Raw genomic sequence first — 26,677 nt, 5'->3', positions numbered from 1 at the left:
CTCCTGCGACCTTTTCCCTGCCTGCCAAGCAAGCTATGGTCCCACGGGTCTACTGCCACCAGTAGCACTTACAGTTTAGAAAGAAGTCGCACACCCAAAGGCCTAGAGAAGCTGGCCCAGCAGCATGAGCAAGAGTGCAAATCTGAGGCCGGGGTGAGCCAGCGGCACGTGCGCCTTCTAAAGTGCCCACCCACCATAGCTGGGTATGAATGTGGACCCTGGGTTAGCTCCCTCTGCTACTTCAAGCAAAGCTAGATATAATATCACTTCATATTTATGACCCATATTATATGTATACTAATCTATACGTTTATAACATAATCAGACATCATGTTACATATGTTTTTTCATGTAAAGAATTCAAAATCCAGATTTTGTGATGTGAAATCTTCACATCAAAAAATTTGGCTCAAATCTATTTATGTGTGTGTGTTGTGTGTGTGTGTGTGTATTTTTAAAGTATTTTTTATTTATTTGCTGTGGTGCAGTGGGTTAAGCCACTGCCTGTAATGCTGGCACCCCATATGAGCTCTGGTTTGGGCACTGGTTGCTCCACTTCCAATCTATATTAGCTCCCTGCTAATGTACCAAGGAAAGCAGCAGAAGATGCCCTAAGTGCTTGGACCCCTGCCACCCACATGGGAGACCTGGATGGAGTTTCAGGCTCTCAGCTTTGGGCTGACCCACCCCAGGCTGTTGGTGGCCATTTGGGGAGTGAACCAGTGGCTAGATCTCTCTGTCCTCTCAGTAACTCTGCCTTTCAGATTAATGAAATACATTTTTAAAAAAAACTTATGGGCTGGCGCCGTGGCTTAACAGGCTAATCCTCCGCCTTGTGGTGCCAGCACACCGGGTTCTAGTCCCGGTTGGGGTGCCGGATTCTATCCCGGTTGCCCCTCTTCCAGGCCAGCTCTCTGCTATGGCCCGGGAAGGCAGTGGAGGATGGCCCAAGTTCTTGGGCCCTGCACCCGCATGGGAGACCAGGAGAAGCACCTGGCTCCTGGCTTCGGATCAGTGCGATGTGCCGGCCACAGCGGCCAGTGGAGGGTGAACCAATGGCAAAAAGGAAGACCTTCCTCTCTGTCTCTCTCTCTCACTATCCACTCTGTCAAAAAAAAAAAAAAAAAGTATTTATTTAACAGGCAGAGTGACAGAGTGAGGGAGTGTCAGACAGAGAAAGGGAGTTTTTTCCATCTGCTGATTCACTCCCCAAATGGTCACATCAGCCAGAGATGAGCCAGGAGCCAGGAACTCCATCCTGATCTCCCACTTAGGTGGCAGGGGACCAAAGCACTTGGGCCATCATGCATTGTTTTCCCAGGTGCATTAGCAGGAAGCTGGATCAGAAGCAGAGTAACTGGGACTCAAATCAGCACTCTGATAGGGTATGTCAGCATTGCAAATGACAGCTTAACTTGCTATGCCAGAATGCCAGAGCCTGGTACAAAAAAAATTTTTTTAAGAATTTTTTTTTCTCCAAAGACTTATTTATTTGAAAGGCAGAGGCAGAGAGAGAGAGAGAGAGGTCTTCCATCCGCTGGTTTACTCCCCAAATGGCCACAATGACCGAAACTGGGCAGATCTGAAGCCAGGAGCCAGGAGCTTCTTCCAGGTCTCCCACATGGATGCAGAGGCCCAAGCACTTGGGCCATCTTTTACTGCTTTCCCAGGCCATAGCAGGGAGCTGGATAGGAACTGGAGCAGCTTGGTCTGGAACCAGCACCTACATGGGATGCTGGCAGGGCAGGGGGCAGCTCTACCTGCTACACCACAGCACTGGCCCCCTGGCTTAGACTTTTAAAAACACTCCGTGGGGTAAGAGTGGCACAGCAGTGAGATGCTGCTTAGAACACCACAGCCCACACCTCAGCGCCGGGGTTTGGCCTCAGCTCCACTCATTTCTACCTTCCTGTTAGTGTACACCCTGGGAGGTGGCATGGGATAGCTCAAGTACTGGGGTCCCTGCACCCTCACTGGAGACCAAGAACGAGTGAGTGCAAAGCTTCTGGCTTTGACCTTGGCCCAGGCCTGATTGTTACACGCATCGACGGAGTGAGTTAGCGGATGAGAGTGCTGTCTCTCTACCTTTCAAATACACTGACTAAATAAATAAATACATTTTTTAAGTGATTAAAAAAATAGCACACAAAGAGGAGCTGGTATTATCAGGCAGCAACTTGGCACACCAGCAAGCCACATCACAGTGCCTGTTTCGAGTCCCAGCTACTCTACTTCCCACTGATGTGCCAAGGAAGGCAGTGAAAGATGACCTAAATACTTGGACCCCTGGCCCTGCCAACCATGTGAGAGACCAGGATGGAGTTCCTGGCTCTGGGCTTTGGTGTGGCTCAGATCTGGCGGTTGTGGCCATTTAGAGAGTGACTCGGTAGATGAAAGCTCTGTCTCTTTCTCTCTCTCTCTCTAACCTTCCAGATAGATAGACAGATAGATATAAAAACAACAGAAAAAAAACACTGTGTGGGCCAAACTGGATGTGTCTGTAATTTAAATTGGGCCCCAGACTACAAGCTTAGAGCTAGCGGCCTGTTCCATGTTAGTGGACACTCCGCAGGCATTGGTTTTCTTTTCCGGTCACTACCCTCCTCATTGCAAGCTCCCTGCGGATGGAAACTGTGTTGCCCAGCTCACAGCAGCAGGGCCCTGGGGGAGGGGTGGGAGGGACCAGTGAGTCTCCACACGGATACTTACTTCTGGCTGGCCTCCATCTCCAGCAGGGCGGACAGAGCTGAGGCTCCCTTCTTCCCGACAGGGGGCCCCGCCGACTCCAGGGAGTGTGTGGGAATGGGCCCGGTCATCTGTAAGCCCTTCATGGCGGCCCCTTTCTAAAGCAGAGAAGAGAGACGAGGCCATCAGGCTGAGAGGGCTCTCTCAGGGGACGCCACTCTCGCCTGAGCACCTGCTGCTGCGTCTTCGGGCCCTGGGAAACCAGCAAACGGAGCCGAGGGACATGGGTTCTCGGTGCTCCTTCACACTCACACTGAAGGCCCCAGGTACCTGCGAGACTGCAACTACCTCGGGCATCAACACATTTCCCCTTCACCGCAGCTCTGTCAGGTAAGTACAATTTACAGAAGAACCTGAGGCTCAGAAAGCTTTCCCAACTTACCCCAAATCCTGCTGCAGCTGGAATTTGAATTCCAGTTGCCTCACTTCAAAATCAAAGTTCTTTCCGGTATACAAACTCTGCAGGGAATGTTTCTAATCATGAGTGACGCTGCATACAAAAGGCAGCTGGCATGCGGGGGGTTGGGAGGGAGAACCCTGAACTTGAGGTTAAACACAAAAAAATAAAAACACAGCTGATGATGGAATGCTACCCAGTGACCAAAAAGAATGAACTACTGATTGACACAACGTGGAGGGATCCCAAAGCATCACGCTGAGTGCAAGCAGGCGGCCTTTGGAAGGTCACGTGGTATGTGATTCCATGTTTGAGACACCAGGAAGACACAAAAGCTGAGTGACGGTGGACAGGGAGTGGCTGCCGGGGATTCCAGACAGGGCAAACATAACGGTAGTAAGAAGCAGTGTTTTTGAAGGGAGCGGACTCTTCTATATCCTGATCCTAGTGGTGGTTGCTGGACCTACAGGTTTGCTAAACTTCACAGACCTGTACATTCATGTTCTCTCTCAGGTCAATCATATTACTATGTTAATTAAAAAACACAGCAAAACCATGCTGAATCTCAGATCTTCCCCTTAGTGGCTGGGCAGCCTCAGACATACCCCACAACCCCCAGGGGCATCAGTCTCCCCACTGGGTACCGCGTGGCTGACATGAACGCCTAGGGATACAGGAAATCAAGGTGACCTCGGAGTAAGGAAGGGCCGTTGCTGTTAGCTCCTGAGAGGGTTTCCATCTGCGGAGTCAGCAGCGCGTCACACAAGCCGCAGTGTGGACGCTGGGTCCCAGGTGGCGAGCACACAAGGTGCTATGTCCTCAGCTACAGAGGGGCAGCCCCGCCCAGTCATCCCTCTCCAGCCCCCTTCACCCTGCAGTGGGGAACACCCTGTTATGGATTTAAGAACAATGTTGGGCAGCTGCAGTGTAAATAAACTGGCCAGTGAGAGGCCTCTGAGAGAGGAGGAAGCAGACCCCGCCTCCCAACCAGACCCGGTCCCCAAGGAGCCCGGGGAGCCCTCACCCGCATCATGCGATCCGAGCGGTGCCGCCGGCGGATCCGGTTCAAGCCCTCCACAAAGCGGATAAAGCCGTCCAGGAGCTGCCACTCGTCCTCGTCCGCCCGGGGCCTGTCCCCATAGATGTCACAGTGGGCCTCGCCTTCCGTGATACGCTTGGTGGCAGTGACGCAGGCTGGCAGCAGCAGGAAGCGGGTCCTCCAGAACTTCAGAGACTCAATTAAGCTGCGGAGGGCCAAGGAGATCACGGGGGCGGTCAGAAACAGCAGATTCAAAAAAAGCACTCCCTGGGCCAGCGCTGTGACATAGTGGGCTAAGCCACCACCTGCAGCACCAGCATCCCATATGAGCACTGGTTCAAGTCCCAGCTGCTCCTCTTCCAATCCAGCTCTCTGCTGTGGCCTGGGAAAGCAGTGGAAGATGGCCCAAATCCTTGGGCCCTGCACCTGCATGGGAGACCCAGAAGAAACTCCTGGTTCCTGGCTTTGGCCTGGCCCACCATTGGCCATTTTTGTGGCCAACTAGGGAGTGAACCAGTGGCTAGAAGATGTAACTAACTTTCAAGTAAATAAATAAATCTTTAAAAAAAAAAAAAAAAAAACAAGTCTTGAAGAATCTCAGGAGGTCAGGATGCTTCTGTGTACCCAGGACCTGGGTCCAATGACACTGTGGCTTTATATTACCATAAATCTTGCATAAATATTGAGAATCAAAAATGAGATACCCTAGCTGAAAAGCCCACAAGAGCATTTCAGGCATGGAAAGCCAAGACACTGTGGCAAAAAATGTCCTACATGAAAGAGCTCTGTGAGGGAGATCCCAGGGGAAAAAAGGGGCCATCAAAGAAGGAGGTATCGTTCTCTGAAGGGAGGAGAGAGCTTCCACTTTGGTTATGGCCCTGTCCAAATACTGACGAAGTTTGTGGACTCAAAAGGCTTCCGTAGCCTAGGCAGCTCATAACAAGAGACTTGGGAGATTACTGACATCATAAGTAAGAGTGTCAACTGTTAAATCAACAACAGGAGGGGCCGGCACTGTGGCACAGTGGGTTAATGCCCTGGCCTGAAGCACCAACATCCCAAATGGGCGCTGGTTCAAGATCCATTTCTGATCCAGCTCTCTGCCATAGCCTGGGAAAGCAGTAGAAGATGGCCCAAGGCCTTGGGCCCCTGTACCCACATGGGAGACCTGGAAGAAGCTCCTGGATCCTGGCTTCGGATCTGTGCAGCTCCAGCCTTGAGGCCAACTAAGGAGTGAACTATTGGATGGAAGATCTCTCTCTCTCTGCCTCTCCTCTCTCTGTGTAACTCTGACTTCCAAATAAATAAATAAAATCTTTAAAAAAAAAAAAAAAGCCAGCGTCACGGCTCACTAGGCTAATCCTCAGCCTGCGGCGCCGACACTCCAGGTTCTAGTCCTGGTTGGGGTGCCGGTTCTGTCCCAGTTGCTCCTCTTCCAGTCCAGCTCTCTGCTGTGGCCCGGGAGTGCAGTGGAGGATGGTCCAAGTGCTTGGGCCCTGCACCCACGTGGGAGACCAGGAGGAAGCACCTGGCTCCTGGCTTCAGTTTGGCGCGGCACACCAGCCATGTCGGCCATTTGGGGGTGAACCAGCGGAAGGAAGACCTTTCTCTCTGTCTCTCTCTCTCTCACTGTCTAACTCTGCCTGTCCCCCCCCCCCCAAAAAAAAAAAATCAACAACAGGAGTCACTGTGCACTTGCTCCCCATGTAGGACCTCTGTCCTTAACGTGTTGTACTATGAGAATTAATGGTACAGCTAGTCTTCAAACAGTACTTTATACTTTGTGTGTCTGTGTGGGTGCAAACTGTTGAAATCTTTACTTAGTATAGAGTTGATCTTCTGTATATAAAGATAATTAAAGGCTGGCGCAGTGGCTCACTAGGCTAATCCTCCGCCTGCGGCACTGGCACCCGGGATTCTAGTCCCGGTTGGGGTGCCGGCTCTGTCCCGGTTGCTCCTCTTCCAGTCCAGCTCTCTGCTGTGGCCTGGGAAGGCAGTGGAGGATGGCCCAAGTCCTTGGGCTCTGCACCTGCATGGGAGACCAGGAGGAAGCACCTGGCTCCTGGCTTCAGATCAGCGCAGCGTGCCGGCCATAGCGGCCATCTGGGGAGACCAACGGAAGGAAGACCTTTCTCTCTGTCTCTCTTTCTCTCACTATCTAACTCTGCCTGTCAAAAAAAAATATATCATTAAAAATGAATCTTAATGAAGAATGGGATGAGAGAGGGAATAGGAGGTGGGATGATTTGGGTGTGGGAGGGCGGGTATGAGGAAATAACTGCTATATTCCTAAAGTTGTTCCTATGAAATTTATATTCATTATATAAAAGCTTTCTAATAAAAAAAAGAAGGATGTATTTTTCTCTGAAGGGAGGAGAGAACGTCCACTTTGCTTATGGCCTTGTCTAAATACTGATGGAGTCTATGGACTCAAAAGGCTTCCATAGCCTAGGTAGCTCATGTCAAGAGCCTTGGGTGATCACTGACGTCATACATTAAAAGTGTTAATTGTTAAATTAACAACAGGACTCACTGTACACTAACTTCCCATTCAGGACCTCTGTCCTCAAAGAGTTGTATTATGAGAGTTAACAGTAAAACTTGTACTCAAAGATTTATTTCATTTTAATGTATTAAGTGGAGGATATTCTTATGTCTCATAAGTTATAGTTACATCTAAGTGATTGCAAAAGATGTATCATTTTTGGGTGCTTCTTTAAAGTTGAGTTTCTAAAAAAAAAAAAGAAAGAAAGAAAGAAGAGAAATTAACTTCTAAATGCAATGACTTTGAACAGCCCTTGTCTCAACTGTTAAGGAACAGTTTGTTTTTTTTTTCCGTGCAAATTATTGAACTTTTTACTTAGTATGGGAGAGGAAGGAGGAAGAAAGGTGGGAGGGTGGGTGTGAATCACTGTATTCCTAAAGTTGTACTTAAGAAATGCATTAAGTTTGTATTCCTTAAATAAACGGCTTCTTTGGCATAATAAATAAATAAATAAATAAATTTTTAAAAAAGAGAGAGAGAGACCAAACGATACCAGCTGAGTTGTCAAAAACAGTGAGAACCATAGACCTTTCTCTCTGTCTCTCTCTCACTGTCCACTCTGCCTGTCAAAAAATTAAAAAAAAAAAAAAAAAAAAAAAGGCCGGCGCCGTGGCTCAATAGGCTAATCTTCCGCCTTGCGGCGCCAGCACACCAGGTTCTAGTCCCGGTCAGGGCACCGATCCTGTCCCGGTTGCCCCTCTTCCAGGCCAGCTCTCTGCTGTGGCCAGGGAGTGCAGTGGAGGATGGCCCAAGTTCTTGGGCTCTGCACCCCATGGGAGACCAGGAGAAGCACCTGGCTCCTGCCATCGGAACAGTGCAGTGCGCCGGCCGCAGCGCGCTACCGCGGCGGCCATTGGAGGGTGAACCAACGGCAAAGGAAGACCTTTCTCTCTGTCTCTCTCTCACTGTCCACTCTGCCTGTCAAAAAAAAAAAAAAAAAAAAGTGAGAACCCGATCTGTGCTCACGCTTGCATCAGAGGCCACCCACCCTGCTGCACCTCAGGGGCGTTCAGTGCGTTCACAGTGTGGTGCGATCATCGCCACCACCCAGCTCAGCACCAAGCTTTTAACCCAAATGCAGGGGGGGTTTTGTTCTTCCATGTTTCTTTTCTTCTAAAACAGACATCATTTCATCACTGGAAAAGGACACGCATGCTAAGAAATGCGCTCGTCCCAGGCAGCAAGGATGGAAGGCCACAGCCTGCTCTCTGACCTGAAGTCCTCGGAGCCAGCAGAGCAGATGTACTGATCCAAGTAATTCCACTTGTACTCCTCCAGCCGCTCGTGGGAGAACTCCACCCAGCAGGAGACAAACTCCGAGTCCGAATGGGAGGGGCAGAGGCTGTATGTGTAGTGGATCTGGGCGGATTCATAAGGGTACCTGGAAACAAAGGAAGGCATGCCAGACATTGAAAAGAGAATGCTAGGTTGGCTGCTATGGCACAGCAGGTTAACCACCATTTGAGACACACATCCCATGCTGGATAGTTTGGGATCAAGTCCCACATCCCACATTTTTGTTTTTTTTAAAGATTTATTTACTTAATATTTGAAAGAGCTACAGAGAGAAAGAGAGAGAGAGAGAGAGAGAGGGAGAGGGAGAGAGATCTTCCATTCACTGGTTCACTCCCCAAATGGCTGCAACGGCCAGGGCTGGGGCAGGCCAAAGCCAGGAACTTGGAGCTTCTTCTATAGGTAGCAGGGGTCCATGCACTTGGGCCATCCTCTGCTGCTTTTCCCATGCCCCTAGCAGGGAGCTGGATTGGAAGTGGAGCAGCTGGGACTTGAACTAGATATGGCATCCATATGGAATGTCGGCTTCATAAGTGGCAGCTTAACCACTATACCATAATGCCGGCCCCCAACTCTGCTTCTGAGCCAGCTTCCTGCTAACGCACCTGGAAGGAACAGATGATGGTTCAAAGCAGTAGGGTCCCTGATGTGAAAGACCCAGGTGGAGCTCCTAACTCCTGGCTTCCACCTGGCCTAGCCCTGGCTGTTGTGAGCAACTGGGGAGGGAACCAGTGGATGGAGGCCTTGTCTTTCTATCACTCTGTCTTTTAAGTAAGTAATTTTTTTGTGTGTTTTTAAAGAGCTTTCCTCCCAATTTGTGTCTTATCTTTTCTGTCTTGTTACACTTTGCACCATCCTTGGCATTTGACACTCAGTTGCAGGAACCAGTTCATCCCAGGGGACTGAAAGGGAAATTTCTTGGAACTTCTTAAACCTTTCCATTCTTTTCCCCTCACATTCTTCAGTTTAACTGGCTTGCCATTATGAATCATGCTAACAGCAGACACCGAACCAGTGCCTTCCGGAACTGGGTGGCTATCACCCTGAAATAACCCTAGAAAACAAAAACTCCAGATGGAAACCAACCACTCAGCTTCCCCAATTTGGATTATGTGCTTTCCACATAATTTAGTACGTGGACGTAACTTGGGACAGGAACTGAAAACCTTGACCATCCCAGGACTCACTTGGGGAGGTACCGTGTCACCGTGATCATCTTGTCCTTTAGCGTCACTTTGTGGAAAGTTCTGCCCATACTCAGCCAATACTGGTCTTCCTCTTCAGGGCGGTTCCGAGACACAAGGCCTAGTAGGGAAACAAACAATTTCCTCCATTGAGTTGAGCATGTTCCTACAACAGGCAATTAGTTCTCATCCATACACATTCAGTAAGAGAGAAGCCGAAGAGATGACATCATTTTCTCTTCAGGGGCAGCTTAATGATGAAAGTTATGCTTGATTAAAAAAAAAAAAAAAAGTCTTGTGCCAAGTGTTTCGTGCAGCTGTTAAGATGTCAGTTGTGGGGGCCAGCATTGTGGCAAAGCAGATAAAGCCGCTGCCTGCGACATCAGCATCCCATACGGGGGCTGCTTGTGCTGCTCCACTTCTAATCCAGCTCCCTGATAATGTCCTGGGAAAAGCAGAGGAAGATGGCCCAAGTGCTTGGGCCTCTGCCAAACACATGGAGGACCTGGAAGAAGCTCCCAGCTCCTGGCTGTGGCCTGGCCCAGCACCAGCCATTGCAGCCATCTAGGGAATGAATCAGTGGATGGAAACTCTCTCTCTCTGTCTCTCCCTCTCTCTATGTGACTCTTTGAAAGTCAGTTTCACAGAGAGAGAGAAGGAGAGACAGAAAGACAGAGGTCTTCCATCCACTGGTTCACTCCCTAACTGGCCGCAACAGCTGAAGATGACCTGATCCGAAGCCAGGAGCCAGGAGCTTCTTCCAGGTCTCCCATGTGGGTGTAGGGACCCAACTACTTGGGCCATCTTCCTCTGCTTTCCTAGGTGCATCAGCAGGGAGCTGGATCAGAAGTGGAGCAGCTGGGACTCAAACTGGCACCCATATGGGATGCTGCAGGCCGGGGCTTTAACCTGCTACACCACAGCACCAGCCCCATATAAATAAATCTTAAAAAAAGACACTTGAGATACCTGCACCCCATGTTGGGGTGTTTAGTTCAAGTCCTGCTTCCTCCACTTGCAATCCAGCCTCCTGGTAATGCATACACTGCAGGGTGGTGAGTGATGACTCAAGCACTTAGGTCCCTGCCACCCACATGGGAGACCAGATTGAGTGAATCAGCAGATGGAAGGTCTCTCTCTATATATTTCTCTCTGCCTTTCAGATAAAATTAAGAGGAAAAGTCCTGAAAATGGAGTATTTTCCCGTTACTAAGCCAACCAGCAGTGGACTGGAGCCTTAACCTGCTACCGATATGTGGGTAACAGCCTCGGAGCTGAGCCTGATGCTTCTTCTAGGGAGGAAAGCTCTTGGCTAAGTGTTGATAGGCTAAGAGACAACTGTGGGACCAAAATGGAATGCCACTCCACCAAGCCCCAGCTGCCCGCCCTGGCATCTGAGGCCCTACCCCAGCGGGGCAGCCAAAGCAGCTTCCTGGCCTGTGTTTCCATGACACCTGCCACTGCTGCACCAAATTGCAGTCTTAAAGAACAGCAATTAATGGGCAGCAGTTTCCCTCCTCCAAACAGTTGCTCAGGCTGCTTCTTTTGCCTTCCCTTCCTGGGCCAGCACTGACATCCCATGGCTCGTTTAAAGTCACCATCAGATGCCACTTCCTCCAAGAAACTGTCAATCAGCAGTCTGAATTCTTCCTTGCGTGTAGCTCGTGAGTGTCTCTCACGCCTTTATGAAGAGTAGGGTCGGGCCCCAGTTGCTCATCTCTGTATTTTCAATGGCATCTAAGAAGGTGCCAAAGCCAGAGGCGGTCTTCAAAACACAGGAGTTGAGCTGAACTGAACTCAGGAAAGAGGAAGACAATGAGTGACTAAGAAAACGACAAGCGTCTAAGAGAGTGAAAAACTGTGCCTCCAAGAATAACAGTCCAGCAAAGGTTTCCTTGATCTAGGAACGAGATGCAGGCCTGCCCTTCAGCTCCGCGAGTCATGCAGTGGCAGACAGCATGGGAGTGGTCAGGAGAAGAGAAGGGGAGGCAGCAGAGGCTGATGGGATCTTCCCTGTGAATGCAGACATTTCTCAGATGGTGCCCAGGGAGCAGCAAGCCAGCCATGGGGGAAGAGGCTGGGCATCGACTCGGAGCCTGGGGTCAAAACCTCAGCTCTCCTATTTGCCAGCTGTGTGATCTCAGCCCCAATTTTCTTTAATTAATTAATTTGAAAAGTAGAGTTATAGAAAGAAGGAGAACAAAGAGAAAAAAGAGAGATCTTCGATGTGCTGCCTCACTCCCTGAATAGCCACGATGACCAGAGCTGTGCCAGGCTGAAGCCAGGAGCCTGGAGCTTCTTCTGGGTCTCCCATGTGAGTGCAGGTGCCCAGGGACTTGGACCATCCTCTGCTGCTTTCCCAGGCACATTAGCAGAGAGCTGGATCAGGAAGTGGAGCAGTCGGTGCCCAAATGGGATGCTGGCACTGTAGGCTGTGGCTTAATCTGTTGCACCACACACTGGCCCCGTTTTCTGTAACTCGGGGATGTCCCCGTTCACGCTTTCCTTCCCTGATGCAACAAACGATGTCACGGGATACGGTTCATAAACATCGAGCCTGGGACGGTAACCTTCTGAATCAGGTGTGGCCTGCACAGCACAAACTGTGACGGAACTGTACACGCGGGGTGAGCTGTTTTAACCTGCGCACACTCCGAGGGCAGGGCTGCTGCTTCTCTGCTCCCCGCTGGAACAGGGCCTGGCCCTCACTGGGCCTTCAATAAATCTACAACGACTGAGCTTTTCTGGTGACTGTCACAACAGTTCCATTTCTGTTACTGCAGAAGTAAGACAGATTAAATTCACCAAAGGAGAGAAATGACCACAAAGGGTACAGTTGGGCAGGTGGCCTCTGGCCAACCTATTATACCACGAGGCTCATGAAATCATCCAGGAACAGCACTGGGTGCTAGAGGAACAGTGTCCCCCCTGAGGGACACTGGCCAGCTATTCCAGAGAACAGCAAGTGGGCAGCCCAGATGGAGCCGGCGACAGCAAGGGCTGCACGTGGGATAGAGAACAAAGCCTTCCACACACACAGTCCTGCGAGGGCTGGGTCTCCTGGCATCTCTGGTTCACTCCCTGAGCCCCCTCACACCGGCCTTCTTTGGGAAGTTCAGGAAATATCATGACACCTCCTGCTCCGAGGCCTCTGCCCGGCATGCTCTTCTCTTCCACTCCCACGCCTCCCCCGATCCCTAACTGCTTCTCCTCACAACCCCTGTGCACACTCAAGGGCTGAGTTCAAATGTCCGCTTCTCAAGGAAGCTGTGCCTCCCCCTTCAGACTTCTGACCAGACCAAGTCTCAGATTAGTCGGTCCCACAGCCTCTTGGCTTTTTCCCCCTCAGTCTTTATCACAACATCTCATTCTCTCTGACAGTTGAACTAGTGTTGTTTTTCCCTGCTGTGCTACAAATCCCTCCTAGAGGCGGGGCTTCAATGGTGAATGAATGAATGAATTAATATATATATATATATTATATATCAGCCCATTCTGCTGCATGTCAGCCACCATGGCTTCCATTTATGGAAGACAAAAAGATGAATCGGAAATAGTCCTGGCACTTACAGAGGTTAATATTTAGTAGGGTCTGGAGTATGGCCAGAAGGCAGCATTCAACAAATGTCACCAAAGGCTTTTCCTCAAAGACTGCATGACCACTAAGCTCCTGCTAATAGGTTCACACTTCTCTGATAGCTCTGGCAGGAGCGGCTTTAATGGAGCCGAAGACAATCTGAGGTTTGCAATGAGGCGATGAGTGGGTGGGAGTCTTATTAGCAGGAGACGAAGACAGCGCATTGCTTGTTCCAGGAAATGGTGACCGCTTTCTGATGCCAGGCACCCAGGCTTAATTCTCTTTGTTAGCCTTATTTCAGAAGTGCTCCCCACGGCCTGACTCTCATTCTATTAGTGTCACCGATTCTTGGCCACTTCGCAGCCTCTGCCACTAACAGATGACCCACTCTTGGCTTCAAGTCACTTAAGCTTCAGTGATGGAGGAGAGAAAGATGAGGCTAGGACACGGCAGGGGGAGGGGGAGAACCAAGGGTAAACTTCAGGTTTAGGGACCATCTGAGAACCTGCTGGGTGCCAGGCACTGTAGTGGGAACAGTTAACGTGCATTTCTGGGTTTAGAATATTCACTATATACCCTGACGGCTCAGGACTGGCCTGGCTGCCTGCTACTCCTATATGTTGTCTTAGCCAGGTTGTACCATTCCTGGACTTGGTCACAGCCTCTCTGTTAAAAAGAAAGCTGCAAATTAGAGTATTTAAGATAAATCTGCACCTAATGAAGACTATTTCCAATGAAAAGTAAAATTGAGGGAAAAAAAAAACCACTTTCCTGGAAAACAATTACTGTCAGTTCACTTTATCTGTGGATTCTACATCCATGTATTCAACTAACCATGGATCAAAAATACCTAGAAAAGGGGACAGCGTTGTGGCAGAGAAGGCTAAGCTGTTGCCTGCAACACTGGCACCCTGTATTGGAGCATTGGTTTGAGTCCTGACTGTTCTGTTTCTAATCCAGCTTCCTGCTAATATGCCTGGAAAACCAGTGAAAGTACTTGGACCCCTACCACCCACATAGGAGACCTGGATGGAGCCCTGGGCTCCTGCCTTTGGCCAGGACAAGCCCCAGACATTGCAGCTGATGGAAGCTCTCTCTCTCCCTCTCTCTCTCTCTATCTCTCTCTCTCTCTGTCACTTTCCCTTTCAAATAAATAAGCAATAAATCTTAAACAAAATTGATAAAAACAGTGACATCTGAACTAAACATATGTAGGCTTTACTCTCTTCATTATCCCCTAACCAATACAATACAGCAACTATCTTAGTATTCACAGTGAGTTGGGTACTCTAAGCAATGTAGCGATGATTTAAAGTTTTTGGGAGGATGCATGCAGATACGATGCTGTATACAAAGGGACTTGAGAAACCATGGTGTCTGCAGGCGGAATCTAGACACTGAAGGATGTCTGTACTCCTAATCTCTGTCCTACCATCTTGAAGCCTTACTTGCACAAACTGAACAGAAAAGACAAGTGTCGGCCCCAGGAGAGAGACTTGCCTCGGCTGTAGAGGGGGCTGCTGCTCAGCGGGGGTGGGGCAGCGGGGCTGGGCTTCTGGGCCTTGGGCTGCACTATGATCTGGTAGCCCTGCATGAGGCGCTGACATAGGAACTCTTCGAACACCTGCTGGGCCGTCATCTGCACGCCCTCCTCGTCCCTCCTGCAAAGACAGATGATCACACACGTGGATGTGCTTGGCCGGGAGCAGTGACCTTCGAGCGAGTCCCCAGTTCCACTCTCTCCTTTGCTTCATCCCCAAAATAACCATTTGATGGCAGCTCACAAAACGAACGATTTGCAAACCAGGTTTGGAAGAAATTATGGTTTGAAGGAGTGTAAAGAGGCAGGTGGGAGAGGCATTTAACTTAGAAGCTAAGACACTGATTAAGATGCCCGTGTCCCATACCAGAGTATTGGGGTTTGACACCTGCCTCTAGGAGATGCCATTGTGGCACAGTGGGTTAAGCTGCCACCTGTGACACCAGCAGCCCATGTGAGTGCTGGTTCAAGTCCCAGCTGCTCCACTTGCTAATGTGCCCAAGAAAGCAGCAGATGTTCCAACTATCTGGGCCCCTGCCACCCATGTGGAAGACCCAGATAGAGTTCCAGGCTCCTGGCTTTAGCCTCAGCCCAGCCTTGGCCACTGCAGGCATTTGGGGAGTGAGCCAATGGGTGGGAGCTCTCTTTTTCTATCTCTAGTCTCTCTGCCTCTCAAATAAATAAACAAATAAATAAACATTTTTAAAAAGTAGTGGGTAGGCACTGTGGTGTAGAGAGTTAAGCCACCACTTGGGATTCCCATATCCCATATCAGAGTGTCAGTTTGAGTCCTGCATATTCTACTTTTTTTTTTTTTTAATATTTACTTATTTATTTGAAAGGCAGAGTTAGAGCCAGAGAGAGAGAGAAAGAGAGGTCTTCCATCCACTGGTTCACTCCCCAAATGGCCACAATGGCTGGAGCTGTGCCAATCTGAAGCTAGGAGCCAGAAGCTTCCTCCGGGTCTCCCCCATGGGTGCAGGGGCCCAAGTGCTTTGGCCATCTTCTACTACTTACCCAGCCATAGCAGAGAGCTGGATCGGAAGTGGAGCAGCCAGGACTCGAACCAGTGCTCATATGAGATGCCAGCACTGCAGGCAGTGGCTTTACCCACTGTGCCACAGCATTGACCCCTCTTTTTTTTTTTTTTTTAAAGATTTATTTATTTGTTTGAAAGGCAAAGTTACAGAGATGCAGAGGCAGAGACAGAGAAAAGAGGTCTTCCACCTGCTGGTTCACTCTCCAAATGGCCACAATGGCCAGAGCTGGGCCAGGCTGAAGCCAGGAGCCAGGAGCTTCTTCTGGGTCTCCCATGCAGGCACAGGGGCCCAAGCACTTGGGTCATCTTCTATGGCTTTCTCAGGCCACAGCAGAGAGCTGGATAGGAAGTGGAGCAACTGAGACTCGAACTCGCACCCATATGGGATGCCGGCACTGCAGGCGGCAGCTTTACCTGCTATGTCACATCACCACCATCCTCCCTCTCCTTCTTTCAAACTAGCTTTCTGTTAACAGAGGCTGGGAGGCAGCAGAGGTTGGTTAAAGTGCTTGGGATCCTGCCACCAACACAGAAGACCCATATGGAGTTCTAGGCTCTTAGCTTCAGCCTGGCCCAGCCCAGGCTGTTGAGGCTGTTGTGGGCATTTGAGGCGTGAACTAGTAGATAGAAAAAAATCTCCCTCTCCCTCTCCCTCTCTCACTCTTTCTCCCTCTCTCTCTCTCTTTCCTTCTATCATTTTGTCTTTCAAGGAGACGTAAATAAATAAATATTTTTAAAAATTAGTAACAAAAAAGACAATTGATTCAATGCCTGAATGAGTCATCTCAGAACAAAGACCAGGTTTAGCAGGTCCAAACAATGGCATTAGGGACCCGAACACAGCCAATGAGAAGTTGCTAATGTCAACAGAACTCAAAGGAAGTGAACGGTTCTTGCATCAGAAAGTTTCCCAGCCAGCGCTGCAGCTCACTTGGCTAATCCTCCACCTGCGGTGCTGGCACCCCGGGGTTCTAGTCCCAGTTGGGGCACCAGATTCTGTCCTGGTTGGGGCGCCGGATTCTGTCCTGGTTGCACCTCTTTCAGTCCAGCTCTCTGCTGTGGACCGGGAGGGCAGTGGAGGATGGCCCAGGTCCTTGGGCCCAGCACCTGCACAGGAGACCAGGAGGAAGCACCTGGCTCCTGGCTTTGGATCGGCGCAGCGCGCCGGCCTCAGCGCACTAGCCGTAGCGGCCATTTGAGGGGTGAACCAACGGAAAAGGAAGACCTTTCTCTCTGTCTCTCTCTCTCACTGTCCAACTCTGCCTGTCAAAAAAAAAAAAAAAAAAAGTTTTCCAAACAGAAAAAGAGCACAATGGGCTTTAAAACCCCATGTTCAGACACATCTGGAACCCTTGCACACAAGGCCCAGCGCCTTTTCCTTGCAGACCGACCTGTCGATGTCCGCCTCCGGGAGCAGGTCGTAACAGCCCTCGGTGTAGTCGTTCTGCAGGGCCTGGCGGTCAGGGAAGTAGTCGGTGGTGAGGGGGAGGCACGCCGGAGTAGTGAGAGACTTCCAGTCCACTCCAACTGTGCAACAGAAGCCTGGCACTACAGGGGGAGCAGACAGCGTCAGAACTGCCTCGTGTAACGGGGAAAAAGGTATGTGCGGTCACCGTGGCAGGTTTGGGACGGAGGGGAGGCAGGGAGAGGAGGAGGGAAGGGTGGGGGAAGACAGATCACAGTGACGGGTGATACAATTGCCGGGACAGGCAGGGAAAAGAGGAAGGGCGGGGAGGGAGAAAGAGAGAAACAGAGTTTGTTAGACAACGCAGTGCACATGCTTATCCAATCCCATCATGCAAATGGGATTCAAAGCTGGTACTTTTCATTTCCTGCTGATCGGGAGCTACAGCCGCAGTGCCAGTGGGGTTACCGCAGGGCAGGCAAGGTTACAATGTCGAAGCAAATCAATATTCCGAGAGCAGATGGGAGGCTCAAGCCGGAGCCTCTCCCGAGGACTGCAGCATGGCTGGGTAGGGAAAGGAGGAGAGCTCAGCCTGATTTGGGAGCAAACAGCACACAGCAGCAGAAACAAGGCATGTTTTCAGAATGGCAAAAAAACAAGTCACAGATCCAAAAGGGTAGGAGGAAAAACCCAGGGAGGGCTTCTGGGAAAGGTACAGGGCCAGAACTTTAAGAGGTAGAGTTTAACAATCCAGAAACGAGGGCGACACTCAGCCGAGTGGGCCGGATCACGTGGGTCTGTCTGGAGTTGTCTGCTCCTCTTTTTAAAGCAGGGCTCTCAACCTTGCTAACGACTGGCCTTCTGAATCAGCCAATTCCTTGCGCTGTCCTGGGCCCTGTGGGTTGAGCAGCATCCATGGACTCTGCCCACGAGATGCCAAGGGCACCCCCTGGTTGTGTCTGTAAGATATTGCCACATGTCCTCTGGGGAGCAAAATTCTCTCTGGTTGGGAATCAGTGAGCTCAAGTAATATGGCAGTTATCTCTCCCAAGTAAAGAGACCTCGCTCAGCAAAAGATTATTTTGTAAACCTTTGTAAGAAGGACTAACAGGAGGCAGAAAGCTCCTATACCTTTGCCTCGGGGTCTTGAGCTGGAGAGTCCTACACCCTACATTTCTCCAGTGCTATAAAGCTATGGATGCCATGCCACCCAGGCTATGTCATCCGTCTTCCCATCACCCTCATGTGGATGTGGAAGATGACTCGCGTGCTGCGTCACCACGGGAAGATGCCCCATGTGGCACCACTGCCTTGGGGGAGATGACTGGGCCAGCAATGGGCCCCACTCCAGGGTCTACCACAGATCTTCAGGAACGTAAAACGTGGCCCAATTAATCACCTCGATTTCCCTGGATGGCAGATGAGGAGGAACACTGGTTCTTCCTGGTTAGAACCAGGAGCAAAAGGAAGAGACCAGAGCAAAGCCACACTGGGGACACCAGGGACAGTGGACAGCTGTATCTTTCTGGCATCAGCATCCTGACCCCCAGGACGAGGAAAAGCTTGCAGGGTTTTCTGCTGGGCACGCAGTGAGATAGAGAACTTAAGTGCCTGGTTCAAAATCCCAAAATGAAAAGGCTCCTGATTTCTTGTTGAATCACATTCTGTCATTGGAGAAAGGGTGCGGCCTCATTTTGAAACCCAGGTCAAAGAGAATTAGCACTTTTAAAGAAGGTCTCTGAGGGACTCCTGCCACACAGCCACTAAATAGGTAACGAGATCCAGTGCTGGGTTTACGGAGGAATAGGGACAGCCACTGCTTTCTCCAGCCACACCATGGGGATATATTCAGGGGCATGAATTAAAAGGAAAAGTACACCCAACGCATCATGTACTACACCTGCAGTGTATGCTGTTGTTAAGAACTGGAAACCATTCAAACAGTCTCCGATCAGACATGATTATTCGAACCAGGAGATAGTAATGTGTTCGATATTGCCATTAAAAATGACTAATGGGGTGGGCATTTGGCACAGAGGTTAAGACAGGGCTTGAGATGCCAATATCCCACATTGGTGTGCCTGGGTTTCTGTCCCAGCTCAACTACTGATTCTAGCTTCCTGCTGGTGTGCTTCCCGGGAAGCAGTAGGTGATGGCTCAAACATCTGGGTCACTGCCACCCACCAGGGAGACCCAGACTGAGTTCTGGGCTTCTGACTTCGCCCTGGCCCAGCCACAGTTGTTGTTGGTATTTGGCAAGTGAAGTAGTGGATGAAAGATTTTTGTCTGTCTCTCTCTTTTACATAAAATGAAAATAAATAAAATTTTAAATGACTAACAAGAGACTCCTGAAGAAATAGTGAAAGGATTATTAAGTTAATCATAAACAGGACCAAAAAACTCGCTGATACGTATACACTGGTGACAGCTAAGTAAAAGAAGGGTTATCAGGGTTATCAGATGGTAGAATGTTCCTTGCTGTTTCGTTATTGTAGAAATGTACAAGTTCTCTTACTGCCTAGCTATTTAAATAGAAAAAGAAGATCAAAACAAATGCAAACTAGCCAAGGATTTTCAACTACAGGTGTGTAAATGGCTCCATTAGAGCTTACCACTTCCCTCTGACTTCATTCCACATTTGAGGACTGTGGATAGCTCTGGATTGGCACAAGGGCCTTGTGGGAACTCTATTCCCTTTCCCATGTGCCCGTGAGGCAGGCCACTGAGCCACAGCTGTCTCACCTTCCACCTGAGAGACGGGTGAGTCTGCCTCACAACATCACCTCCCTCCACCCCAGAGACACGTGGGCTTCCAGACTGTTCTCACCCCACAGGGCTTCCTCACACTCTGACTACCCCACACTCTCCACCCTCCTCTCTGGTCATGTGCCCCCCTCTTACTTGGGTCTGGAGAGGTAGAAACATTGTCCTCTAACGAATCCTTATTCTGGGTCCTAGGATTCACACCTGTGGAGAGATTAAAAACAGCTTGTCTTAATGCTATGCACTCTGCAAAAAGTTCCAATAGTTGTAGCAGAAAAAATCCTAAAGTTGTAGCTGAACACAAACATGTGAACCAAAGAGCAAATTCTGTGAATAATTCAAACAGCACAAGAGAATCAATCAAAGCAAAATGGGCAATCAAAAATCTGGGAATGAGCCAGAACTTTAAGGTTATCAATAACATTCTTTGCCCAATGAGAGCTTTAAATGCACCAGTGTGTTAAGTACACAAAAAAACCAAACTGACTCATAGTCTAAGAAAATGAACACATCTCAAAGTCATTTAAACTAATTAGAACAGTCCTTGGCTGATGTAAAATGACCTATTTAAATTCAGTTCACTCATGATTCACCCTTATCTTCTGGAATTCTTCCTCAAATCCCAGTTTTTTGGAATATGGCACAGGACACCGAAGTTCACTACTTTACCAGGAAAACAATGATTTTTACCCATAACGGGGCTGAAAGGAAAAAGAGATTCTTTAAAAATGTAACTTACTGATTGTGAAGTAACCTAATTTTAAAACATAGGTGTCAGTTCTTACAATTGTCCCTTAGAAAATATAAACATTTACTAGAAAACTGTGGTGCCTTGAAAAGAACTAGAAAGATCCTCAGGTATCTGTCAACTGTGGTAATCCCTAAGGAGGAAGCTGGAGGAAGGGGTGGGAGGTGGGAGGAGAGCTTGGGCTTTTAACTCTACGTGCTTTTGTGCTGTATCAATTTTTTTATAACAAGAACAAATATTTACCAATTCCTTGTGAAGTCTTTCAAAGAACAAGCTACAAGCTGATAGAAAGCATTTGCAAATCAACTATCTGGCAAAGGGTTTGTATCCAGAATACACAGAGAACTCTCACAACTCCAGAGCAAGAAACGAATAACCCGATGAGAAAATGAGCCAAAGATCTGAACACTTCAGCACACAACCTGTGCAGAAGACAGATAACTATATAAAAGGATGCTCAATGCCATCAGTCGGTAGGGAAACAGCAAATTAAAAGCACAGCGAAGAGACCTCTACTTCATGGACTACAATGACTGGTTAAGTGCTGCCAAGGACTTGGAGCAGCTAAAACTACCGCACCACGCAGCTAAGAATGTAAAATGGTACACTGCTTTTGGAAGACAGCTTTGACACGCATTTACCATCTGACCCAGCAGTTCCACACCTAGGAATTCACACAAAAGAAACAAAAACTTAGGCTCAGGCCGGCGCCGTGGCTCAACAGGCTAATCCTCCGCCTTGCGGCGCCGACACACTGGGTTCTAGTCCCGGTCGGGGCACCGATCCTGTCCCGGTTGCCCCTCTTCCAGGCCAGCTCTCTGCTGTGGCTAGGGAGTGCAGTGGAGGATGGCCCAAGTCCTTGGGTCCTGCACCCCATGGGAGACCAGGAGAAGCACCTGGCTCCTGCCATCGGAACAGCGCGGTGCGCCGGCCGCAGTGCGCTACCGCGGCTGCCATTGGAGGGTGAACCAACGGCAAAGGAAGACCTTTCTCTCTGTCTCTCTCTCTCACTGTCCACTCTGCCTGTCAAAAAAAAAAAAAAAAACTTAGGCTCAGACAAACACTTTTTTCATACAAGATTATGTAAATGTTCCTATCAGTTTGACTTATAGTCACCGTAACCTGGAAACAACCCAAGGATCTTTCAACTGGTGAAGAGTCAGGCAAACGGCAGTACATGGAACACTAGTTGGCAACAGAAAACAAATCAGCGCTGATGCACGCAACAACGTGGATGAGTCACAAACATGGTGTGCTCAAGAGATCACACACGTATGATTCAATATGTACAGGTCGCGCGGGGAAAGGCGAAAGCAGAGAGATGGGAAACAGAATGCTAGTTGTCAGGGGATGGGGGTGGGCAGGTTGAAAGGGAGGGGGGAGAGTTGAAATATAAAAGGGCAGCACATACTCAGGGAAGTGATGTAAATGTTCTTTTTGTTTAAAAAAAAAAAAACTTCATTTATTTGAGAGGCAGGTGGAGAGAACTGTCATCCGCTGGTCACTCCTCAAATGCCTGCAACAGCCAAAACTGGGCCAGGCTGAAGCCAGAAGCTGGGAAAATAGGTCTCCCGTGTGAGTGACAGGGATTTCAACCGCACAAGCCATCACCGCTGCCTCACAGGGTACGCATTATCAGAGAGCAGGACTTGGGAGCAGAGCTGGGACTTGAACCCAGGCACTCTGATGTGGTAACAGGGCTTCCCACGAGGCCAAACACCTGCCCAACTCTCTAAAGCTTGATGTTGGACACAGGACTCTAGTCATTCTTAAAACTCATAGAATCATATACTAAAAACACAGAATTTTACTGTATGTAAATTTTAGAATAATTTCTGTAAGTTTAAAGAGGTGATGCCAGTTGACTAAAACAGTTCTAGAACTTCTTTTTGGGAACTGTCTGCAGAAGATTTTTTTTTTTTAATTCCTACTACGGTAATGGAAGATAGAATTTATTGGGTCAGACAAATACAGTATTTCGTTTCATTCAAACCCACCTCCTGAGGCATTAACCTTTCTCCAGAGACCAGGATACTGAGGCTCAGGTAAGTCACTCACTGACGATCAGGTAAGAAGTAGGTGTAACCTGTACTGAAATTCTTTCTACCCAACTTTACAGACGCTTTCTTTTTTTTTTTTAAGATTTACTTATTTATTCGCGAGAGAAAGTGAGAGAGAGATCTTCCATCTGCTGCTTTTCCAGGTACTCTAGCAGGGAGTTGGATTGAAAGCAGCGCAGCCAGGACTTGAACCAGTGCTCCTGATATGGAATGCAGGCATCATAAGTGGTGGCTTAGTCCCCTGAGCCACGATCCCTACCCTGTATGCTCTGTTTCTTAATATTCATAGGAAGCACCAGTTTGTAGCTGTTGAAACTGTTATTTGTTCTGGCCGTGGCTTAACAGGCTAATCCTCTGTCTTGCGGCGCCGGCACACCAGGTTCCAGTCCCGGTTGGGGCGCCGGATTCTATCCCGGTTGCCCCTCTTCCTGTCCAGCTCTCTGCTATGGCCCGGGAGTGCAGTGGAGGATGGCCCAAGTGCTTGGGCCCTGCACCGCATGGGAGACCAGGAGAAGCACCTGGCTCCTGCCTTCGGATCAGTGAGATGTGCCAGCCACAGCGGCCATTGGAGGGTGAACCAACGGCAAAAAGGAAGACCTTTCTCTCTGTCTTTCTCTCTCACTATCCACTCTGCCTGTCCAAAAAAAGAAAAAAGAAAATGTTATTTGTTCTTTGTCAATGGCCAGAAGCCATTTGAACCTAAATATTTTTAAAAAGCTATCTCAGCTGACAACATTCATTTTCAGGCAAACATAAGGCCTGACTATAAAGAAACAACGTTTGACAGGCACTGTGGCATAGCGGGTAGAGCTGCCGTTTGCAGTGCCGGCATCCCATATGAGCGCTGGTTCGAGACCCTGCTGTTCTACTTCTGAGCCAGATCTCTGCTGTGGCCTGGGAAAGCAGAAGATGGCCCAAGGCCTTGGGCCCCTGAACCCACGTGGGAGACCTGGAAGAAGCTCCTGGCTCCTGGCTTCGCATCGGCCCAGCCCTGCCTCTCTGTAACTTCAGTTTTCAAATAAATAAATAAATCTTTTTTTTTTTAAAGAAACAATCAGGCAGTCTATTGTTCAGTGTGAGAATAATAAAGGAATAAAGTATAAAGGAAAAATAAAGTATAAAGGAAATCACAAACCTGGCATCCCTAAACATTCTGAATAAGGGGGAAATTATCACATACATCATCACCCAGGTTTGCATGTGAAGTCTGATCATAAGATTTTTTTTTTTTTTTTTTTAAGAAACAACAATCCGGAGTTAGTCTACAAGACAACTGAAATTCTTATACTAACAACCTGCCATGGTGCAGCAGGCTAAGCCACTGCTTGCAATGTCCAATCCCGTATCAGAGAACTGGCTGGAGACCCTGCTACTCTGCCTCCAATCCAGTTCCCTGCTAATGAGCCTGAAAAGCAGCAATGATGGCTCAAATATGTGTGTTCCTGCCACCCATGTGGGCAACCCAGCAGACCTGTGACATCTCTAAGGACATATCACATGTGTGTGCACATACTCCCACACCACACACATGTGCACACACACCCATGAATACACAGGAATACATTTTAAGAAAAAGTAACTCAAGAATTTATAGAAATATTTTACAGGGTTCCAGGACGCCACTTATACACAGCTGCCATGTAGTCCCAGCCTAACACACTGCCTTTTGGAGCTTTATTTTTAGTCAAAGAAACTCGCTGTGGCATTTGAAGAGCCCCAGCAACTGAAGATGATGGAGAGGCAGCTCCTGGGTGGACAAGCTCCGCTCCAGCTCAAGATTTGGGAAAGCAGCCTCAAAGCTCCAAGCCAGACTTGCAGTTGGGGTGCCAGTGCTGAGAACAGTCACCTCAGGTCTCTCTTTGACATCTGTTCAATGTTGAGAAGTGCGAACATGTTCTTCGGTTGTAAATCTCAAGGCCTAAGTAGGTACTCCGAGCAGGACACGGCCGGCCCTGGGCCCACTTCCACAAGCCATTTCTCCTCTCTTGGCTATAGAGATGCCTCTCACTCAGAAACAACCTGACCTGGCCTGCATGCATGTCTTGGAGGCCCCTTCGTCCAGCCTCAGTGAGCTATAACTTATTTCTTACTTTAGCCCTGCTGCATGTTCCCAAAACACAATACAAACAAGGTGCAGATTCTGAGGCCCAAAACTGAAGAGAAGGAAAGCATGCTACCCACTTATTTCCTTTTTCAAAAGTATCTCCCCCTAATGAAGGCGATGACATTGGACTAGCAAGCCTCCTAAACTGGAATCCTATTCAATGAACAGGGAGGCAAAAACCCTCCACCCAATCCCACCAAACCCTTGGGTCCACCAAACCCTTGGGTCCTGCTGGGAAGTGTGGTAAAAAAATAAGCAAAGAGTGCACCTATAAAGGCCCTTGTCAACAACACTGAAAATGAAATTCTATGAGGCTGCAGGGAAACCCATCAAGAACCACTCCTGTGAATCACGACTCACGTATGAGTCACGTCCAAACGCAGGAGCAAATCTGAGTCACGCGTGAGACTCCCGCAGGCAGGGCAGCCATCGAGCCTGGGGAGGTGAGGGCAGGGTCACAAATGAGATCTGCCTGTTACTTTTCTGATTTTTTTTCCCTCTGTTTTTCTTTTTAAATGAATCAAATGTTAACTACTTGTAGTTTTAAATCCTGCCTTGTCCCAAAACAAGGATTCGATGGGACAATCTTTTGATCCAGGAAACACTCTGCAGGGCAGGCAGGGAAGTGCGAATCTTTATGCCCATGACACAGATGAAGAACCTGAGGCTCAGCCAGAGCCAAAGGCTCAACCGCAGATGCCAGTGAGGACCAGGCCGGGCTGCTGCACATCCCTCTAAGCAGAGATCACATGTTCAAAGCACACCGTATCACCAGCACCACTCACAGTCCAACTCCCCACGAGACGGCCTTCCCCTCATTGGTGCTGGCCCACAGGGGAACGATTTTCTACAGAATCCCAAGTCACTGAGAAGACAGAACTCCCTGAGCTAGGCAGAGTTCGTGTCTTAACTACTTTTGCTTCTTCTCAGGCCTCAGAACAGGGCCCCAACTTCAATAAACATTTCGGGACAAGGTAAGAATATGGTGACTTTGAAGAAAACAAATCATATTCCAAGAGGATTGGGGATGGCTTGAAAGGAAAAGTTATTTTGAGAAGACGCCTGCACAACCAGCTTTTACTATGCTCTTATTATCCATTATAATAGTGCTAGAAAATATTATCATTATTTTAATGTAACCTAAAGTGTAATCACATTAGCTTATTAGGCAACTAGTAGTAATAGTAAGCAATGCTAAGTGTCTTTGACTTTATATATGTGTTATGTTAGATGTTGAGCTAAGTAATCCAGTAGCTACATTAAGTTGATTATTGTACAACCTGCACCACTGCCCATTCCTGGCACTCGCTATTGTACACTCCCCCTTCCCTCCACCTGGCCAGATGTGACCCTACCCTGACCCAGGTCCAGGAATGTAAAAGGGAGGTTTAAAGCTTGAGATAACAACCAGCCCCTACCCTGGAGTCTGCGGCGATGTTGGGACTTATCAGAAGTGTCAACTTGACCTAAGCTTTCCCCTAAAGCCTGCTTGTACACGATAATCAAAGCTCTGCAAGAACTGGGCTCGGGGCTTCTCGGGGGGCTTCCTCTCCTGGAGGCACCGAGAGGCCCGGGTTCGAACTCGTAATAAAAAAGACCCTGCAAATTGGCTTCAACTGCGGTCTCTGGTGGTGTGATGTTCGGGGGACCACGGACTGCAGGCATAACAATTTCAAAATGGAGCAAGGAAGAAAAAGACTTCCCTGTGTCTTTGAAAGAAAAGGATCCTGGGCCGGCGCCGTGGCTCAACAGGCTAATCCTCTGCCTTGCGGCACCGGCACATCGGGTTCTAGTCCCGGTCGGGGCACCGGATTCTGTCCCGGTTGCCCCTCTTCCAGGCCAGCTCTCTGCTGTGGCCCGGGAGTGCAGTGCAGGATGGCCCAAGTGCTTGGCCCCTGCACCCCATGGGAGACCAGGAGAAGCACCTGGCTCCTGCCTTCAGATCAGTGTGGTGCGCCGGCTGCAGTGTACCAGCCGCGGCGGCCATTAGAGGGTGAACAAACAGCAAAGGAAGACCTTTCTCTCTGTCTCTCACTGTCCACTCTGCCTGTCAAAAATAATTTAAAAAAAAAAAAAAAGAAGAAAGAAAGAAAAGGATCCTGTCAATCATTCAACAAAGTTACAGGAGAGAAGAAAAAACATTACAAGGAAAAAGAAATATTTGTCAATAGAGAGAAAACAAAACCTCAGAAGGCTTTTACGATTCACTCAGCCAGGAACTGTTTCAAGCTCTGGAGA

General features: G+C 48.9%; 1 protein-coding gene across 5 annotated transcripts in view; it reads right to left on the bottom strand.

Moving 5' to 3' along the window:
- DEPDC5 (DEP domain containing 5, GATOR1 subcomplex subunit) overlaps positions 1-26,677 on the bottom strand; it is a 148,640-nt gene that overhangs the window by 55,529 nt on the left and 66,434 nt on the right. For 3 of the 5 annotated variants that reach the window (XM_062182725.1, XM_062182726.1, XM_062182728.1), the window contains exons 25-31: positions 19,666-19,731; positions 16,751-16,934; positions 14,281-14,441; positions 9,207-9,324; positions 7,940-8,107; positions 4,167-4,386; positions 2,710-2,843 (exon numbers count right to left, since the gene is read on the bottom strand). In XM_062182725.1, coding sequence (XP_062038709.1) covers positions 2,710-2,843; positions 4,167-4,386; positions 7,940-8,107; positions 9,207-9,324; positions 14,281-14,441; positions 16,751-16,934; positions 19,666-19,731 — 1,051 coding nt within the window. The remainder of the gene's footprint in view (positions 1-2,709; positions 2,844-4,166; positions 4,387-7,939; positions 8,108-9,206; positions 9,325-14,280; positions 14,442-16,750; positions 16,935-19,665; positions 19,732-26,677) is intronic. The other 2 variants (XM_062182727.1, XM_062182729.1) reach the window with 1 other exon arrangement.

Source organism: Lepus europaeus, chromosome 23 (genome assembly GCF_033115175.1).
Source record: "Lepus europaeus isolate LE1 chromosome 23, mLepTim1.pri, whole genome shotgun sequence".
Lineage (NCBI taxonomy): Eukaryota > Metazoa > Chordata > Mammalia > Lagomorpha > Leporidae > Lepus > Lepus europaeus.
Note: the sequence above shows the minus strand (reverse complement) of the source record. Positions and strands in the feature narration are given on the sequence as shown.